The sequence below is a fragment of the Macrobrachium nipponense genome, chromosome 1 (assembly GCF_015104395.2).
Source record: "Macrobrachium nipponense isolate FS-2020 chromosome 1, ASM1510439v2, whole genome shotgun sequence".
Lineage (NCBI taxonomy): Eukaryota > Metazoa > Arthropoda > Malacostraca > Decapoda > Palaemonidae > Macrobrachium > Macrobrachium nipponense.
The window spans coordinates 120,894,486-120,915,319 of NC_087200.1; the positions used below are offsets into that span (position 1 = coordinate 120,894,486).

Consider the following 20,834-nt stretch of genomic DNA (forward strand, 5'->3'; position numbering starts at 1 on the left):
AACATATGTTGTTTACCTGTCTATTTCAGTAGTAGCTGTCTCTTACCCACCACCAATGGGTGCTAATCAGCTAAGTATATATCTGGCAGGGAAGTTTGAATGTATAAAAATGATATTGTCATGTTACAATAAAGTTTTATACATACTTACCTGACAGATATATACGATTAAGGGTACCCACCCAGCCTCCCGTAGGAGACAGGTGGAAGAGAAGAATTCTGATTAGAAAACGGGAATGGTTCCTAGTCCTGCCACCCAGGGCAGGGCGGTAGATCACCTGACCTACCGGTAGCAGTGTGCGGCGAAATTTGAAATTCTGTCGGAGACGACGGAGTCTATAGCTAAGTATATATCTGTCAGGTAAGTATGTATAAAACTTTATTGTAACATGACAATATCATTTTTAAATTGCTTTCATTTTTATGTATGTTTGTTCCGATACGTAATACAAACCATCGGTCCTTTAACAATAGGAAGTAGCTAGCGGCAGCTGGAACGGTCAAAAGGTTCGAAACAAGGGGAGAACGGTAGTTAAACTGCTTGTCCGACAGTCGCGCGCGCGCGACTGGGAGGTAAACAAATCACTTTTGCTTTCGGCCGCGGGTGTGAAGGACGTGTTCGTCATCGCTCTCTGCCCGCTTCATCGTCGTATGCTTTGTTTATATTGTGTTTTCTACTAATGGTTTGTTTGACTTGAAAATGAAACTGTAAGTACACTGTTTCATTTTCATTTACTTAATTATGAACCAACATGGAGCTATCGCCGTAGATGCGGCAATTTCCTCTCTTTCATGAATTGAACCCTTGAATTATGTCTCGGTGCCGAGGGCGGGCGCGCTCGCGCCGAGTCATGTATTTTGGGCGAAAGTGTGTAATTGAAAAATGTAAGTACTTTTTTCATTATATTTTTGCCCTGTGCGTTCGTTACTGAGAGCGTGATTGCGCTCGGCACGAGCCTTTTATTTTGTATGATAAAAGCAATGAAAGTGGATTCGCAATGCAGTATTCTTTTCATTTTCATTTATTTATTTGCATAAATTTAATTTGGATCAATTTTCGCTCTTACCCGGGAATTGATCCTTACGATTATTTTCTGTGAAAGTGAAATCGCAAGTGCATTATTCTGTTTCATTTTCATATATATTTTATGATAGCATCATATTATTTGGATCAAGTTTCCGTTCTTACCCGGGAATTGATCTTTTCCCCTTCAAGTTCTATGAAGTGAATCGCAAGGGCAGTATTCTTTTTCATTTTCATATTACTTTTCACTGCTGTGCAGGGGTAGGGGAGGCGAAGGTCTGCCAGGAAGTCGTCGGAAAGCTCTCCCGCGACTCCCTTGGTATCCGATTCTTTGTCTTCTTTCCTGCCCCCCGCTCAGCTCCTCGTATTTTGTATTTGGGGTCTTCCTTGCGTTCGGGGTGGGGCATGTCTTCCCCCCGTGCGTGAGGGAACCCCTCTTACTAATCTATCTATGCTACCGCAGGTGCTACATCCGTGGGAGACGACCTTGGACAGGTATGGACCACCGCGGTGGCAGGGCGTGCCTAGCATCCACAGGCTGCTGCAGTGTCTAGCGAGGTCTGGGGCGGTCTCCACTACTACCACGGCTGCTTATGCTGCTCCCCCCCCTCCTGGTCTACACTCCCCATGCTGTGTCGGTGACGCCGTCTGCCGCTACTAGGGCCGCCGCCGTACCGAGGGGGGGTTGCCGCCGCCGCCTGTTTTCTTCGTGTTTCCTGCCCCAGAGTTCCGCTGTTCCAGCAGCTCGCCCCTGGATCGGCCGCCAGTACCCAGGTTCCCGCTGGCTGCCGATGATTCTACGAGGCGATCGCTGGGCCTGCCGTACTGCCGCTGATGTGATTCCCGCTGCTGATGTGATTCCCGCTGTTGGCTTGGCTGTCCCTTCTGGTCTACCGCTGCCGCTGTTCCTGCCGCTCCTGAGCTGGTTGCTGTTCCTGTCGCTCCTGGTTCCTGAGCCTGTCCATGCTGGTCCTGCCCACGGTGTGTCTTCCCAGTCCCAGGTCCTTCCGGACAGGTGCAGTCGGGCCGTGTTGCTTCGGCAATAGCCCCGGCTCCGGCCTGGATGGAGGACCTGACGACTGTCCTGCGTGAGCTGACGAGGAAGAGGAAGAAGAGGAAGCTGTCATCTTCGTCTTCTTCGTCTGCTGCTGCTCTCCCTTCGACCTCTAAGGCCCATAAGCCGAAGAAGAAGAAGGCGCTTCCTTCCCCCCTAAGAAGTCTCCTTCGGGAACTTCTAAGGGCCCGTCCCAGGGGTGGGACGGGGGGGGGGGTCCTTCTGCTGGTCCTCCTGCTCCTTCGGGAGCGGGGCCCATTCTCCCCTTCCGTAAGGAAGAGATAGACGGGGGACCAGAGGAGTATCGGTTAGCTCTGGTACTTCCTCGCCTGGTGCTAGCGGCGATTGCCGCTAACGCCAGGTTCCGGCTCGGTCTCTCGTTCGCGAGAGATCCCGAGTGTACGTTCTCCCTCGGGAGACCGTGCAGCCAAGTTTCGGCGCCAGAGTTCGCTCGGCGCCAAGACGCGGCACGGAGCAGAAGGCTGGTGAGAGCCGCTCAGGTGACTCTCGCCAGGCCAGCGGCCGCTCTTCTTGCAGACGACCAGCTGGTAACCCGGGGTTTTCCCCCCTAAGAAGGCTCCTTCGGGACCTTCTAAGGGCCCGTCTCACTCCGGCGATTCGGGGAGCTCTTCTGCTGGTCCTCCGGCTCCCTCGGGAAAACAGGGCCCGTCTCTTCTTCTACCAAGGAGAAGACGACGGGACCAGAGGAGTACCAGCTTCGGCTGGCACTTCCTCGCCTGGTTCTAGCGGTTCTGCCGCTAAACCAGGATCCGCCTCGGCTTCTCGTTAGCGAGAAGTACTGAGTGGACGGTCTCCCGCGGGAGACCGTCCAGCCAAAGTCTTGACGCCCGAGCTCGCTCGCCGTCAAGACCGAAGCGCGGAGCAGAAGACTGGCGAGAGTCGTGCAGACGACTCTTGCCAGGCCAGTGGACGCTCTCGCAGCGACCACCTGGTGCTCGGGTTGACGTGACGGTCGCTGACCAGCCACGGGTTGAGGCGAGGAAGGGGTCCCCGCGGCCGTCGGTACCAGCGGCTCGACGCGCGAGAGGACGCTCGCCAGTCTCACCGCGACAGCGAGCCTAGCAGGTCACCGTGACCGCCGCTCCCATCGGGACCGGGCGGAGACGGTAACCAGCAACAGCTCGCCTGACGCTAGAGATCAGCGTCGACGTCTCAGCCGAGCCTCTCGCCCCCAGGCGAGCGGCAAGGCTAGGCCTGACTGCTCGATCGCCACCGCGGGTTGACGATCAGCAGCAGCCTCCACCGCACGCTGGTCCTGCCAGCGAGCTAGGGGGGAGCGTCAGGTCTGCCTCTCCTGTACCTTCCAACCTCCTCGGGTCTACACCGGGAGGAGCGAGGGGTACCTAGGAGTGATCGCGAGAGGTGCGCCGCTCGCGATCCCGCGTATGACGGCCGTATGGACCAGGCACACGGTTCTAGGACCGACCAGGACATACGCACAAGTAGCTGGAGGCGACCGTCAGGGGTCTGCCGCTGTTCCTCCTTCTGAAGGAGGAGTATCTCGGGATCTGTTCTTGCTTGAGGGACTGGACAGTCCTACTCCGCAAGACGCGGTTACTCCCGAGATACAGAGGAATTAAGCTGATTCGTCAGCATAATGACCTTGCGGAAGGATTGCCTCTCCCACCAGCAGAGCCCACGTCTCTGCTCAAGTCGTTTTGGGGCCCGAGAGGGAACCCAAAACCGACGGTGGGTCTGCCGCGATCGGAGCTTGCCGATTCTGTCTCGAACCAGAGTCTCTCGTCTCCCGGACAAGAAGGCTCTCTCAGTTCTGGCCGGTCGATCAAGCTACTTCCACCTCCTCTACTGCGACAGCGGCGTTTCTACGTGTCTTCGGACACCGTATTTAAATACTCCTTCGGTCCTCCTGAGAGGTTTCGACCTCGACGAGGACTGGAATGAGTCGGAGGACGGTATCGGCTCTCTCCTGTCAGGTGTCGATCAGCCCCACCCAGACGACGTTCACAGTGGCGGCAGACCCTTACCTACAGTGAGAGTTCGTAACCCTCCGCGGGAAAACGTTTTCTCCTGACGATACGTTTTCCCAGACTCGAGAGGCCGGCTGCTCCTACTCTTCTCCAACTGCTAGTTCCACTGGGAAGGCGAGCGAGTATCCAATTCCTCCCCCATTCCCTCTCCTCCTTACGGCTACGAGGGAAAGGGGAGGGATCCTACAGAGATTTCTCTGTAGGATCCCACGTTCGGGACTGCGCTACCGGGGGGACCTTCGGGTCCTACCTGACGTAAGCCCCACGGTCGTTGAGGAGGGATCCTGCCCCATTCTCGATTTCTACGGGAATCGAGAGGACCACCAGCCGATATCGTTTGACAAATTCGGTGGGGGTTTCGCAGACTGCTTAGAATTCTACAGAATTTCTAGCGCATTCAGTGTTCGAGTTTTTTACGATCTCCAAACACTTAGGCGAGACCACGGTCCAAAGTGAGCGAGACGAGAATCCCAGATATGTTACACGATAATCGGGAACCTCGCCTATGCTCGAATTCCTGGAATTTCTAGCATTGGGAAGAAGACTGCTGCTGAAAGAAAACTATCTCACAGTAGGCGACCAACCTGGAATAGAGAAGATCGGACGGGGAATATCCAGTTTGGCTTGAACTATCGTCTTAGTATTCTGTTCACCACAATTGAAGCTTTCCTTCGAGGAAGACTTCTCCTTCACTCTCTTTGATAGAGATCGAAGGTGGTCGATCTCCAATCCTTATTTTGTTTTCTTGAAGGAAAGAATTTAGGATGGAGATCGTTGTTCAGAATCCTACAAATATACTACGTATATTAACCTCGCGACATGATTCTACTAAGCAGTTGAATTGTCCGAGGGGTAGGCGCATATCCTAGTTAATCTACGGATTGCGACTTAGAAGAGAAGTATTCTAATTGAACTGCAACTCGGGGTTGCCTGCAACCTCCCAGGAGTTTTCAGTTTCAATTTTATATACTTATGGTTTTGTCACGACAACACCATTTCAACTTTTATATTTACCGAAATTCGTTTCGCCTAAATATAATTGCTCGAGCATATCTTTTATGCTCGGTGGTTCTAGCCAAACGCATTCCTTCATGGAATAATGGATTACCTGGCAACTCAGGATGACGAGTCAGCGAGAGCTCAGGCTCAGCTACTGCGTATTGAACTGCCTGATAGCAGCTCAGTATCAGCTGGGCCTCCGAGATGCACGGTTAGTTATGTCTCTCTCTCTCCCCTGCTTGATTGACTACCGAACCGTATCTCTGCCCAACAATCATGGACTTAGGTCTCTGATTAACGGGGATTCTCGCAATAATGAAGGACCATCTACTGCTGTGACGATAGATTCCATCGCCTTCGACATTGCGAGAATTTTCAACAGAGATATCTCTTGGACTCTTTCATCTTTCTGTTTACCGCAAGGTAACAGAAGTCTGTACAAGTCTCCCGCTGCATCGCACTGCGATAATGCGAATGATTTTGCAGACATCTGAGTTTGTCTTCAAAATATCTCATATTCGTAGGTGTACAATTGTTCATTGTTCAACCCGAATTAACAGATGTGTCAAAGACATCGCCTACTCTCCGACCTGACAGCTCTACTTCCAAATGTTCAGCCCATGAGAAGCAGTTCTTCAGGCGGCTTTCCCCTGTGTTTTCATTACTGAAGAACGCCCCGCTTTCATTGCAACTACGACTTCTCACAGGACAGCAATGAAATAGCGGTTAGCGTTTTCAGTCATTTGTAAGCACAGGTTATGAATCTTGAGAATCCTTCTCTCGATTCGTCTGTGAAGACGTAGGTTGCATTCAATATCTACCTTCGTCTTCAACGGTTCATAGTGTTGTTTCTCCTTAGCTGAGATTCAACAACTATAGATGTTTTGCATTCAGGGACCTCGGTCTCTAGAAGGCAATTGACTTTCGCCTGTTGGGCACATGCCTTAAGAGAATCATCACCTCGCTGTTCGGCATTGGTGACAAACAAATACATTATTGGTTTGGTCTCTCGGCATAATCCTTTAAAGGCGAAGGTCACGTGACTTACTCGGATGCTTGGACAACTTGCCTCCTACCAACGCAGTCAGTCGGCAGCTGTCAGAGCGCCCGAGTCAGTTACGAACTACACTGTTGACTTAGTTCGGTTGTTACAGAGCAATCATTACTTCATTTTAATAGCTTGTCACAGTACCCATACCATCGACACCCACCATGGAGTGTCGGTGTCCTATCCACTACCGAGAACTTCGCTGCATGGGGATAGGAGGATGCGAAAGACTTCGTGGCAAACGGACAGCACCAGTATGGGTACTGGACATCACCGTAGTAGAGAAGAGGGATAGGTCATGCGACTATTCCCTTCTCTGAGGAACTGCATGACTTCTCCTGCGAAGTCAAGCATCCAGGGGATGGGGATCCGTGACGCCTCGAATTTCGTACCGAACTTCGTAGCGAAGACTCAGAACCCTTCGGTCCCTGACGATTGGTTCGAGTTGTTTCACAATCCCCTCCCTAATGGACTTCACCGCCTTCGATGCGAAGGAGATGCTGCCTTGTCCGCAAGAACTTCTCCGTGGCGCAGGTACTGAAGGCAGGGGTCTGGTCCAACCAGACCACATGCCCCTCCTTCTACCTTCGGGATATTGCCCACAGGTCCTTGGATCTTTTTCCTTGGGACCCGTGGTGGCTGCTCAACACGTTGTGTAGCGAACCCAGACCCTCGCAGGCTGAACAGCATCGAGTCCTGGTGTGACCGTAAGAATGGATGAGTGAATGAGAGTGTGACTGGCTCCTCTTCCCATTTTTTTCTTCCCCTCTACCTGTGGTTAGAGGGACACGGTCGTCACCCTGCTGGATAAGGACAAGATGCAGGTGAGCTACTCAACAGAGCCCCATCTTATCCCTTTCACTAGGGATAGGAGCGTATATCCACCACTTCCTCCAACAAGGGGGAGGAAGTGGATGCCAGCTTGAGACAACCCATACTTTATGTTGCCTCTTGCAAACAGAAACAAGTTCTTGCTTGCTGGTACGAAGAGATACGCTTGCCTCTCTCTTAGTACTCGGCCCAGAGGTGACCATTGATCCTGCGGTGCACACCCCGATCAATCAGACAGAGGGCTTGGATCCCTCCCTCGCTCTTACGACCGCAGGGAGGCATTCCCAGGGATGGTACGAACACCAGTCTGTTCATCAAAGATCAGATTCCTCCCACCAAGAAGTGAGTCTTCCTATTGTTAAAGGACCGATGGTTTGTATTACGTATCGGAACAAATGACAATTTGTCGAAAATTGCATTTTTCCTAACTATACAAACCTGAGGTCCTTTACATATAGTCCCTCCTCATGCCACCCCTCACTCTGCGTATTTTGCATGGGCCAAAAGCAAAAGTGATTTGTTTGCCGCGCGACTGTCGGACAAGCAGTTAACTACCGTTCTCCCCTTGTTCGAAGCTTACGACCGTTACCAGCTGCCGCTAGCTACTTCCTTATTGTTAAAGGACCTCAGGTTTGTATAGTTAGGAAAAATGCAATTTTCGACAAATTGTCATTTTTGTATATTTGTTGAGACTCTTAAAGTCAAAGTTATGTTTCTCTTTTAGCCTTGATGATGTAACTATGTGTTACGAAATGCGTCGGCAATAAATATACTATCACCTGATGACCGGCTATCTCCTTGTTACCCTGTCCTTCCATATGCTGTGGCCTGCTTGTGTCAATGTTTTCTGATTATATATATATATATATATATATATATATATATATATATATATATATATATATATATATATATATATATATATATATATATATAGATATATATATATATATATATATATATATATATATATATATATATATATATATATATATATATATATATATTATATATATATATATATATATATATATATACATATATATATATATATATATATAATATATATATATATATATATATATATATATATATATATCTATATATATATATATATATATATTATATATATATATATATATATAATATATATATATATATATATATATATATATATATATATATATATATATATAATATATATATATATATATTATATATATATATAAGTAAATACATTAAACATAAGCATACATACACATGGCATTATACTTTAAAAACAAAGTCACTGTGAATAAAAGCAAATGGCTGGACTACGCTTGTATATGTCCATTCTCCGGATTAACCTTAGCCTCAAGGAGGTTAATCCTGAAAATGTACCTTTTTGGATTAGGATTAAATACCTCCTTGGGCAAGATTGGAGACGTGTCAACGCTGCTAATTGTAGGAAAGTCTCAACCTTTCGTAGCTAGAGTATAGTACTTTGCTGCAATCTCTATAGCTCATTTGGGTATTGCCAGGAGTACGTGTATACATAGTGGCAGTGGAAGAGGTTACTCGAGAGATTAAGACAGTAATCCCTAGCCACCAGATATTGAACATGAATTATTGAAGAGTTTTGGAGTTGTGGAGTTTTGTATTATATATACTCTGCAGATGTTTGTTGTTACATTTCTTGCTGGCCTGAGTAGCCAAACCCCTTTGGCACCAATACCTTGCTCTACAATTTTATATGTTTTTTACTAGTTTCCAGCTGGCACTAGAAGATTTATCCTCATGTTAAGACCATATGTTTGTCATCTATGAAAAATTCAAATTAATTAAAAATTGTTTATTTTTTTCTAGTCTGATTACTTTGTATTGTGCTGTACTATAGTGAATTAAGATTTTCTGCTTTTATTTTACAGCATTCCCGTGGTACACCATTTTTAGAAGCTTTACGATGGCGGTCACATCTCCCATTGAATACTGTCATCATGTTTGTACCACAGCAAGAGGTTTGTTCTTTTCCCTTATTCCTCATTCACAAGATTATTAATTGTTTATTATTCTGTGTCATCCTGTGATAATAAGTTAGTCAAACATATGTTCTCTTATTATCATGATAGGAGAATTTTTAAATTATTCTTCTTATGAATTTGTTTAATGAAACCACTGAGTCACATTCCCAGATTGATAGCATTCTTTTGAGGGATTTATTCTCAAAGAAGTAATAAAATTTCAAAGGCAGAGAGCAATGCACTTTGGGGCTGGAAGAATGCTACGAAGAACTTTTAATACCATTAACATTATGCTGTGTGAAAATAACTTTCTGGTGATTTTCTACTTTATGGGGGAGGATTTTAAAAACTTTAGTGTTGTACATTACTCTCAACACAATTGGAACAGTTTTCGGAAATTAAGTACTAGTGGGTTCAATGAAAGACTCCATATTTTTCTATCACAAATTGAACTTTGTATTAATAGAATATAGTTACCTCTATTGGTTATGCAAATTTTTATTAGAAAAATAGTATAGTTAATTCATGAGATAACATTGTATGGTAGGAATTAATTATTAGTCTGAGAACATACTTTTGTAATAACAGAAATAATTATATAATAGATGAAACCTCACTTGATGTGTGAAACTATCCATCTCACAAATCAAATCGTCTAGCTAATTCAGTTTTGTCATGAGCCAATGTTTGTATTAATTAATGTTAGGTATGATACAATCCCTATTTATGCAATTTTCTTGGTTTCTTTTGTTTTTTACTCAAACCCATTACTTGAAAGTACCCTAATCTTGAAGTCCACAGCTCGGTAGACATACTCCCTAATTTCAAGAAGGCTTTCACCTGGTGAAGCTGTAAAGCTCCTGCCCCGTAGAAAACAACTACTCTTGTGTATATTTTACACAGCTCACTTGTATTTTTTATGCTCCCAGATTTTCTCACTTATGCTCTACATTTTCATAATTATTTTATTTTCATTAATGGTTTTCTGACAGATCATTTCCTACTTCCCCAGTAATGGTACTCTCATTCTGAAATGGAATAATTTATTTTGTATGTTAGAATTGATCATCAGAGCTGGTGAGTGACCAGAGGGTTGCGGGCCACTTTTAAGTACAGGCTGTCCCCAGTTAATGGGGGTGGGGGTTCCGTTCCGTTCCTGGCCAAGTGCTGATGACCCAAAATCGTTGTCCAGAACATCACAATAGTACTGGTAATAAATGGTGTTTATGATGCCACAGCGCCAATCGACACCAATAACTGCTTACCAGCATCGACGAAACTCACTTACTGACACTTATGCCGATAAACCCACCTACCAATACCAATAAACTGCTTACCCGCACCAAAAATCTGGCTAATGATGTCATTAGCCAAGCACCGTAAAACCTAAATGCTATTAACCAATGCTGCCGATAAGCTGAGACTACGTACATGTAGTAGTAATATTTTTTTTGTTGAACGGCCATCTGTTCAGTAGCTGAAAATTATAGTGTTTGATGTTCAGACTTGGTTTGGTATATATGATGACAGTTTAAGGTCAGTATTCAATATCTCTGCTTTGCTTTTGGATGATGGACTAATATCTGCTGGTAACTGGTTTTTTCTATATATGTTATGATTTCTTGCATAGTGTGTGTGTTTTAATTCACTGTAGTTTTTTAATGCTGAATATAGCATGGAGATAGGTTTTGAGCCTTCATGAGTTTATCTTTTCAATTTCTAATATTTACTGATAAAAATTAGAATGGATTAGTATTTGTAATATCATGCTGCCTGGGCGAGAGTTGTGTTAACCTCTCTTGGCCTTTTTCCAGTTCATTGCCCGTTTCGTTTCTGTTTAGTGTGTGTGTGTATGTTTGGCTGGTATTATGGCTTCTTCTGCTCCTTCTCGGCATCAGCGTATGTGCCCCGGAGTTCCAGGTTTTCCGTGTTCTTGTTTTCTGGCTTCAGCAGCGACTGACCCTCCGCCAGTGGCTTCTCTTTCCCCCTCGCACCGAGGGGAAGCCGTGACGTCACCACCACGTGTGACGTCACTCCCATCGATGTCGTCTCTCCCAGTCGGATCCTCTGGTCTGCCTTTCTCAGCCGTGATGTCATCACTGCTGCCCAGTTCGCTACATCTCCCTTCCTTGTTATTGGAGCCTTCTCTGGCACATCAGTCTGAGGTCATATGCCAGGCAGTGCTTCAGAGGTTGGACTCTGTATTGGATGTGAAGTTGGCTGCCTTATTGGTTGGGAGGACTGGTAGGAAACGTGTTGCTTCGTCCCCGCCTCCTGAGAAGAGTGCTGTCTTCCTCTCCCTGTTTCCCCTCTACGCCCTGTCTGCGTATCAAGCGTTGGAAGGCTAAGGACTTTGCCCTTCCTTCGCCTTCGAGGGAGGAACAATGCGGACGTGTTCCCAAGAGTGCTGTTGTTTCGGGCAGTGTTAGTGGTGTGCGATCTGAAGGAGATGCTTTGTCCTCTGCTTTGAATTTTGAGCGTGTTAAGCTCTTTCTTCTCCAAGGCCTATTCGTCGCCATAAGGATCTCAAGGCGTGGGTTTAACAATTTGGAAAGTAGTACTCAGGCTCAGTCGCCTTACACTCCTTCTTGCTTGGAAGCCTTGGTGGAAGCTACTCAGGACCCCAAATCATCTCTTCAGCTTCCTTTGTCGGGGCACGTTCAGTCGGTATTGCAGAAGGTTAACGCCTTTGTTTCGGACAGGGACAATTCGCTTCGCTCTAGGGGCTCTACCAAACTACTACCCCCGCCTCTCATGAGACATAGGAAGTACTATGCTACGAGCTCTGCATTTTTGTTGTCACGCCATCTTAACCCAGACGTCATTCGCCTGAAGCCGGATTGACTTTGGAACAGGTGAGGTCGGTGGCTCCGTCCTTGTCTCTGCAAGATGCCTCAGCATTGGAATCTACGACGGCCTCCACGTTGCAGATGGTTTCTTGGCTGGACCTCTGGTCTGTGGTTATTGCCAAGATAGCTTCTGACAGGTCCCCGGAAGGGTTGGTGAGTGCTTCCTCGCTTGCCAGTCTCTTGCAGTCCAGGGTCAAGGCGTTTTCATATTTGGCTCACCTCAGTGCTAATTTATGGGCTAATCTTCTTCTGATTAGAAGGGACGCGGCTTTGTGTAGGATGGAGAGATCACTCGACACCGAGTCCTTGCTGGCATTGAGGAACAGAGATGTGTTGGAGTCCCAGTTTTTGTGTCCTCAGACAGAACTCGAGAATGTGATAGACCGGCGCCGGACTGACACCAAAGACAGACTGGTGCACCAGGCCGTGTCTAAGTCGGAGTCTCGTCATCAGAGACGTCCGGCTCCTCCTCCTCCCCCTGTCCAGCAGCAGTCAAGGAGATTGTCGCCTGGTAGGCCGTCGAGGACCTCGAGTTCGGCAGGGCCTTCCCGTTCGACACAGCCTAAGTTAGAAGATCATCGCCCCTTTCGCTCTCGTTCTTTTAAGCCGAGAAGGGGCCCAAGGGGCAGAGGTAAAGGGGGTCATCGGTAGGTCAGGTGCCTCTCCCTCTCCTGTGCCAAGGGTGGGGGGGTGCCTGGCTGGCCATTAGGCCAAGTGGCAGAGTTATGGGGCAGAGAAGTGGGTGGTAGATGTCCTTTGGGTCGGATACCTACTGCCATTCGACTTCTCTCCTCCTCTGTCGGACAAGCCGCAGCTCAGGAAGGCATATCCTCCAGATTCTCTGAAATTCTTGGCTCTTCGGGAGGAAGTGTAGAAAATGCTGGACAAGGATGCAATAGAGGAAGTAGTGCGTCTGTCCCTCGGGTTTTACAGTCACATCTTGGTGCTCAAGGCGTCAGGAGGATGGAGGCCAGTGATCGACTTATCCACCTTGATTAATGGTATCAAGTGAACTAAGAGTAGGGGGTCTGGAAGAAACTGATGAATTATGCACATACTTAATAGGGCAGCCAGCAAAATGTAAATTATCGGATGGCAGAATTTGAAAGCCTCTGCGGGAAGACCGTCACAGCCGGGCGATTTATTATTAGATAGGCTGTTTATGGCATCGCTGATTTTACCTGGCGTAATATGGTCTGCAAAATGAAATTGAATGTTGTCAGTAAGGAGGTTATCTACATCCCTTCGGGAATCTTGAGCATTTATGCAATTCAGGATATTGTTGAAGTGATCGCCCCACATACTTGCGATAGCTTCGTCTCCGACTACTTCCCCTACTCTGTGATAGCTTTTTAATTTTGGGGTTCAAGACGAGGATTATCACCAGATTCTAAGTTTCTAGACATTGCATCGGCTCTTAGTTGTTTTTTATTTAACCTGCAGTGCTAAACCCCTTCTTTACCGGGTGGGTGAGCAGAATGTAAACATTGCGTTCGCTGCCGAACTGAATCTCTCGGTAGTGACTCCAGTTTGGAGGGGTGCCGATCGTAAAAATATTTGCCAAAAATACACTAATCAAGACAGGCTAATGAAATTATCAGGTATTATTACCACTATAATAACGCATATTCTCTGTTAGTTTTATCATCCTACAGGGAAAATAAATGATTTTATGAAAAAAAATGTGAAACTCAGTGTCCCTTGTACAAGGGACACTGGTGGTCGGTGAGAAAACTACAGTCTTGAATAGAAATTCGGTCTTACAGAATGTTGGTATATCGCACCTGGAACATGCACATAAAGTATTATCAAAATAGAAACAGTAAATAAGCACTAATAACAAAAAAAAGAGCAAAAACTAAAGCGAAAGCCCCGCCAATAAATATGGAAATCGCAAATTTTATAGTATATCTTTCAAAAATTGGTCGATGTCATTTTCTACGTTTTCTAAGATTAGTTTCATCACAGAAAACAACTTTAGGGGCATCAGGGGTATCTAAACTAATTTTTCAAGTTTCTTGTCCTCAGAAAAAATTGCTTTTTCGCTTTTTCTCTGGTTTGGTTTTTTTTTGGTTTTTTTATATATAAGTTACTATAAGGCTTTATTTTTACCTTCATTTATCTGGTGTTCATATCTTTTATTTGTAAAAAAAATGTAATAAGTGAATAAATGAATAAATAAATACAGTAAATGATGATACAACTGGCTTTATACTTGGGTAGAAGTTATTACATGTTTACGCTTGTCTGGTTTTGTGATTTTTTGTTGAGACGCAGTTCATCTGTCACCTACACACTACTATAAGCAGTAATAATATTTTTTTGGGTTCATCATACGTCTGGCAGTGTCATACTGTTTATTTTGCTCCAAACTCTTCAAACCAAAATTACAGAATGATTGGAAGTCCCTATCTGAAAAGAGGAGTTTTGGTGGTACTATGCATACCACCTTTATGCACCCGGTGCGGTGTAGTAGACTTGAATGGTGGTACCCACCTACCTCCAAACAAACTTTCGGTAATGAAGAGGTTAAAGCAAGTTTGAACTGCGCTCTCGCCTGCCTCATTAGTAATGTAGTGTGTCCTTCCCTCGGGCTACCATTTTGCCTCCACAGTAAAAACATTTCTCATGATTATGTGTACAGATCTTTAACAAAGTACTAATTCCATCCAGGTATATTACGAAAATTACCTTGACGAAATCTATAGGCAGTCTTGCCCGAAGCAAGCATAGCAGAGAGTATGTTCAAGTAGAATTAATTCAGATTCCTCCTGTGGTGGTCATTTCTACAATTTGTGTTAGTACAAAGTAAGGCGTCTGCTGGTTGAACTATTGACCGCAACCTGGTTTCCGTGGTCGCCCTAAAGTATCTGGTTTTCTGTTGGTTTTTAAAAATCCCAGTTTACCGCTGGTGGGCGGTCAGTTAGGGGGTTCACGGTAGGGAGGGATGGGGCTCTGAATGACACCTGTAATGGGGTGTGATCGTAGCCCGTTGCAAGATCGTAGTGAATATTGCAGGTCATAATAGAATCATGAAGTTGTGGAGATGTGATGCAGTGGTCCACCCAGGAGGTTGTAATTGTGTCCGCTCTATTATGTACATGTGAATAGGAGGAGGGAGGGAGGAGCATTACATCGCTAATTTGGAGAGCAGGATTTTGACAGAAGCAAGTAAGTTCATTATAAAATTGTTTTGTGGGGTAAGAATTAAGGTCCCCGATAATACAAATATGATCAGCAGGAGAATCATGAATAATACTGTGTAACTCCCCTAGGATCATGCAGTAATGATCAAAATTATTGTTATTTTCCCATGGCATATAAACATTAATTATTAGGATTTTAGAGTTCTCTACTGTCACTTGAAGCCCCAGCAATCGGTCACTCCTGTAGGTCATCATCTGTATCATATTGCCTAACGATTTAGGCCACATAGCCGGTTGCCCCTTTCGGGCGACTGGCTATGATTTGATCTGTAACTTGCATCGATATAGTTGAGAGGGTTTTGGAGTCTTCATGAATTGAATCGCAGATGACAAGGTCATATAGCCAGAGGAGCGTTTATTGCAATGCAATGATGCCATTGAAGTTTTTGCAGAACATGTTTAGGAGAGGAATGTTCCGCTTGAGGCCAAAAATATTCCAAGAGATTATGTTTAATGTACCCATGGCTACTCACGAAGATGGGAGATGAATGCGCTGATCATTTGGGTGGATGGGGGGGTTAGCCAGGGGGAGTGGGCAGTCACTCGCCCTGGGGGGTTGGCTGGCATTTGTGGTGGAAATGACCCTGGTTGGAGTGTCAGTAAGTTCCCCTGGGGGTGGTTGGTCCCTGATTAGGTTATACAGGCAGTCCCCCGGGTTATGACGGTCTTGGCTTACGTCGTTCCGAGGTTATGACGCTTTTCAATTATATTAATCAGAAATTATTTCCAGGGTTACGACGCATGTACCAGAATTACGACGCCTACAAATGCTGATCTGGCAGATGAAATATGACACCAAAAATGCAAAATAATCAATATTTAAAGGGTTTTTTTATGAAAAATGCAATAAAATTGCAGTTTACATAGTTTTGAATGCACCTAAAGTATTAAAAGTAAGGTTTTCTTAGGATTTTTGACAATGTTTCGGCTTACGACGATTTTCGGCTAACGACGCGTCTCAAGAACGGAACCCTGGTCGTAACCTGCGGACTGCCTGTATCTTGAAACTGATATATTAGGACTGAAATGCTCGACTTTAAGAACGTCGAGGTGTTGAAATAGGCAGGTAATCCTGTAAGCCACTTTATGTTTACTTCTGCACTCTCTCCACTATGGTGTCTAGCATCACTGATGAGCGCAGATTGTGAATTACTATGTGACATCTCTTCTCAGGTGTCGGGCGAGGTGAAACATGAATGTTGGGTTCCGGTCCAGCGGCCAAATGAGAGGTTCTTTTCTTCTTTCTGCTTATTTGTATCTGCCAGCCGCCAGACCCCTAATGATCACTCTTATCTGCATCTATGATGGGGGAGTTGGAGGGGGAGAGATAGGGTGGGGAGGATCACGAGGGCTGGTAATCATCACCGGAGATCTATCTTCCACCGGAGGCACTGGGGAGGGAGAAGAGGTTGGGAGATAAACAGTCCCCTCAGAACGGTCTATAGTTGATGGGGGCACTTCTGTGTTGCTGGAAGGCGAGGAAAAACTGGATGCCACATTCATAGGAGTCTGGTGGCTATCTGTGCGATTGTCTATCGATCCCTGCACTCCTTTGATCGCATCCCAGATCCGTGTGAGAATGTTTGTTTCCACCATTTTAGGACTGTCTAGGGATTCCTGTAGTCCTTTGATCACGTCCCAGATTCTTGATGATTTATCATTTGTCTCCTCGATTTTTTCCAAGTTTTTTCCAATTATTTCTGAGAGGGATTTTGCTGTTTGGAAGGCATTTTCTGCCGTGTGGTACACCGCAGGCAGGGTTAGGTCAGCAGGCCCCTTTGGAGGCAGATTGTAAGGGTCATCGGCTTACATTTCCACCAAGCAGGTCCTTAGCCACTTAGTGATAAATTATATTTTCTTGTGAGAGGACAAGTTTTTTGTGGATCGCTCCTTGAGAATGCTCTCTGGTATCAGATCTTTGCATTTCGTATATGCAATGTTGATTTCCTCATTGGAGAAGACATCACTGACAGATTGTATAGTGGACTCGATGTTGGAAAGGTTTGATTGGTATTGTATAAAGTAAAGACAGTTGTTTGCGAGTACGGAACTTGTGTGTGGGGCACAGGTGCCAGGGTCACTTGCTCAATGGTTGGAGGTTGGTTGGATGACATTTTTGTGGTAAGGGAAGGGTCAAGCACTAACACATACACAGCATACTTTTACCCATTTCCCAGGACCAATAGGCCTCGAGTAACTGTGATTTGAAAGATTTCTCAGGCACTGATTGGAGCAGAAAGAATATTAGTATATCTGCAAGTGCACAACACTCTCCGGCTTACACGCTGGGTATTACGTGGAGACACTATTAACACATTGCTTACTATAAGAGGTATAATCACCAAGGGCAAAAAACGCTTCTTTTCTGTGAAGAATTGCAAGAGAGACCTCCAACACGTCCATCCCCACACACTAACATCACCCTTCAAAATGCGGGTGTCATGTCATGACTACGTCTCAGATGTGCAATCATTCGGCATCTTGTTGATGAGTCAGAAACCTTCATGATCTCCTACCCTTTGGACTTTGTATTGATTGATCCAGATCAGCCATTACTTTGTCCTATTGGTGTGTGCTGTACCTAAGAAGGATCGACACCCTTCATTGGGTATCGATACTTCCAATGCAGAAGTGTCCGAGTCTTTGGGATCATGAGGAACTTCCCTGCAGTTGGATACGTCCACTGTTCACTCTCTCAGAGAGCAAGTAGTGCCAGTGGCTGGGTACTTTTCATCACTTCAAAGAATATGTCAAACCAGAAGATAGATGCGGTCTCATTACGACCACATTTATATCTTTCTTCCTTTGGGTCTGCCTACAGGTCCTTGGAAACTTTTCCTTGGACCAGTGGTTGGATGTTCACAAGTTGTGTTTGCTTACCCAGCTCCGTCAAGAGGACAAGTTGCATCTCGCCTATGGTATGCAGTTTTAGAATTAAAAATGATGTGAGAGTGACTGGCCTCTCGACCTTCCCCTCCTCGTCCTTCTACTCCTCATCCTTCAGGTTGAGGATAGGACTCGAACATACACTTACTGGTCGGGCGGTTGATGCGGTAAGCTTGCACATCGAATTTCCTTTCTATTTTTCTTATCAGAATCATAGAAGCAATCTCGCTCCTTCCTCTAGCAAGGGGAGGAAGGAGACTGGCAATAATGCAAACCCTTCGTAGAACTGCATTAATGCTTCCAACTCTAAATATTCTTCCCAGACCTTTTTTGGATGAGTCATGATTCCTCACTCTTTTCAAAAAGGTCCAGAAGTCTGACTCTTGATCATGCAGCTCCTATACTCCAATCAAGTTGTCAGAGACAGGGCACTCCTCCTCGCTCGTACAACCAGGAGGAATAGCCCAGGTGTGCTGAACTCCAGTCAGTTCTAGAGGCTCACTCACATTCCTCCCACCAATCAGTGGGTCTTCCTAATGTAAAGGACCGAGGGTTTGTATATCGTGTAGGAACAAATCACGATTTTTGAAAGTAAATTGTATTTTTCCTAACTATACAAACCTGAGGTCCTTTACATTAATGCCCACCTCATGCCACCCCTCAATCTGAAACCTGGTCCGAAAGGTAAAGTGGAGTGTTTACATTCAGGCAGGCAGGCCTATCCGCCTACCAGACAGTAGTTACTGCCTAACCACCTTGATCAAGAATTTAATAGCTGTATTCCAGCATATGAAAGTAATTCCTAATGTAAAGGACCTCAGGTTTGTATAGTTAGGAAAAATACAATTTACTTTCAAAAATTGTGATTTTTTGTTTCCTTATGGTATTCTGAAATTTACTGTACTTTCATATGCAATTTTTTTTTTTTAACCAGGCATGGGTTGTTGAAAGAATGGGAAAATTCCATCGTGTCCTTGAACCAGGGATAAACATACTGATACCAGTCTTAGATAGAGTGAGATATGTACAGAGTCTTAAGGAAATAGCAATAGATGTTCCTAAACAAGCAGCTATTACATCAGGTGGGTAGAAGTATGATACTGAATATTTGAAATGATCTATATACCTTTTGATGCTCAATAATTATAGAAAAATTAGTTTATGTCCTAGGATTGTGAAAAGTGTAAAATTTTACATAATAACTTACTAAGTAACTTACTAAGCAGTTACATAGCTGAAAGCTTTCTACCTCAGCTGTCTAAAATTCATATTTCGCGATGGCACTGCCATTTCTGGTGTAGGTAAACAGGACCTGCCCACATTCGGGATAGTTAGATACAAATTAGCAGAACCTCCTAATTCGTTTTCTGCTGGCTCCCTGTTAACATCGGGTATCTTGCTTCATCTTTTAGATATTTTCCAAGAATTTGTTGAAGTATTTTATCTTGAACGGTGTCTTTTGCTTGTTAGCTTATTAGCCGAGATTAGCTTTTGTGCTTGCCATTATTATGTCAGACTCCAGCTCTTCTGGAATTCGGCACTGCACCAAAGGATGTAGGACCTGGTTATTTAAATTGACTTACGATACTCATGCCAAGTGTATCAAGTGTAGAGAGCAAAAGTGCTCTAAAGATCTAATGTGCTCAGAATGTCAAGGGGGATGATAACCAATGGAAGTAGGTCTCAGTTGGAGAAATTAGAGAAGGATAGGAAGAGGAAGGCGGCTCTTAGAGCCGAAGGAAGAGCTAGTCTTGAAGCCACTATTCCTTTACTTGCAGAGTTAGAGGATAACACTTTTCCTTCCACTCCTGCTCCTCTTGTATCAATCATCCTATACCCTCCTTCATCTTTACCACGGACTCCTTTGCCAGGTTCCCATGCCTTTGATCTGAATGCCATTGCCAGCCTCAAATGTAGGTTTGACAGAAAGTTCAAGTGTTTAGCTAATTCCATAATAAAGTTAGGGGCTTTTGTTAGAGTGTTTGTGGACAAAGTATCAAGTGACAGTGCAATAAATTGTTAGTGCAGTGTCTGAGGGGGTGGCTGTTCGTCCCACCAGTTCTAGACGAAAGCCCCTGTCCTACTCCCCCGCACCAGGGAGAAGACATACCGGAGGTCCAAGGGAGGCTGGTGGGGCTTGCTCATGGGCAGTCACTCTCTCTTCGTTGTCAGTTGCAAGAGCTGATGGGGATTTAATAGAAGACCTCTTCAACTAAGAATGAAGATGCTTTATCTCTAGTGTCATCTGAGGAAGAAAAGACCGAACAAGACCACTCCTTCCTCTGCCTACTCTTAGCTACTTTTTTTTAGCCTACTTTTCAGAATTTTTCAAACCTGCTCCTCCGAGTTCCCTGACCTGTACCTTTCTAATGAGGAAAAAATCAAGTTGGTTCTCTTTTCATCGTCCAAGAAAGTGCTCAGAGAAGTAGACAAGTGGTTGGCTACAAAAAGAGAGGTAGGGAAGGTGTCTTTTGCTTTTCCCCTGTCCAAACTACTCAAGAAGACTAGAGAAGCTTCTTCTTTGGGAGTTTCTGTCTCCTCCTAGGGAGACTTCTCCGGCTTATTGATTCTGCTCGATGTTCGGCTTTTGTGGCAGCAAAAGTTATGTTTTTGTCGCCAGAAGTGGACCACCTGGTGAGGAATCTGATTAAATTGCTTGAAATTTTTAGCTTCTGAGATTGGAAAGTGAGAGTGCTAGCGAGGAAAATAGAAGATTGCCCTGTCCTCACTGAAGACTTCACTGCAGACTGGTTGGGTCTTATCCCTTGCAGATAAGGCAGTCAGGGATGGTTCCGCTGAATTTTCTTCTCTGTTCTTGATGGGCACTCTTAAGAAGCGGGAGTAGTGGTGCTCCTTCGCCACCAAGGGAGTTATAACAACTCAGAAATCAGCACTCTTATTCTTCCCCTTGGATAAGAACCATCTTTGC

General features: G+C 45.1%; 1 protein-coding gene across 1 annotated transcript in view; it reads left to right on the plus strand.

Annotated features, from left to right (window-relative positions):
* Positions 1 to 20,834, plus strand: part of LOC135219589 (stomatin-like protein 2, mitochondrial) — a 187,012-nt gene that overhangs the window by 106,334 nt on the left and 59,844 nt on the right. Inside the window, exons 2-3 of the mRNA XM_064256477.1 lie at positions 8,872 to 8,961; positions 18,840 to 18,987. Of these exons, the coding sequence (XP_064112547.1) occupies positions 8,872 to 8,961; positions 18,840 to 18,987 (238 nt within the window). The remainder of the gene's footprint in view (positions 1 to 8,871; positions 8,962 to 18,839; positions 18,988 to 20,834) is intronic.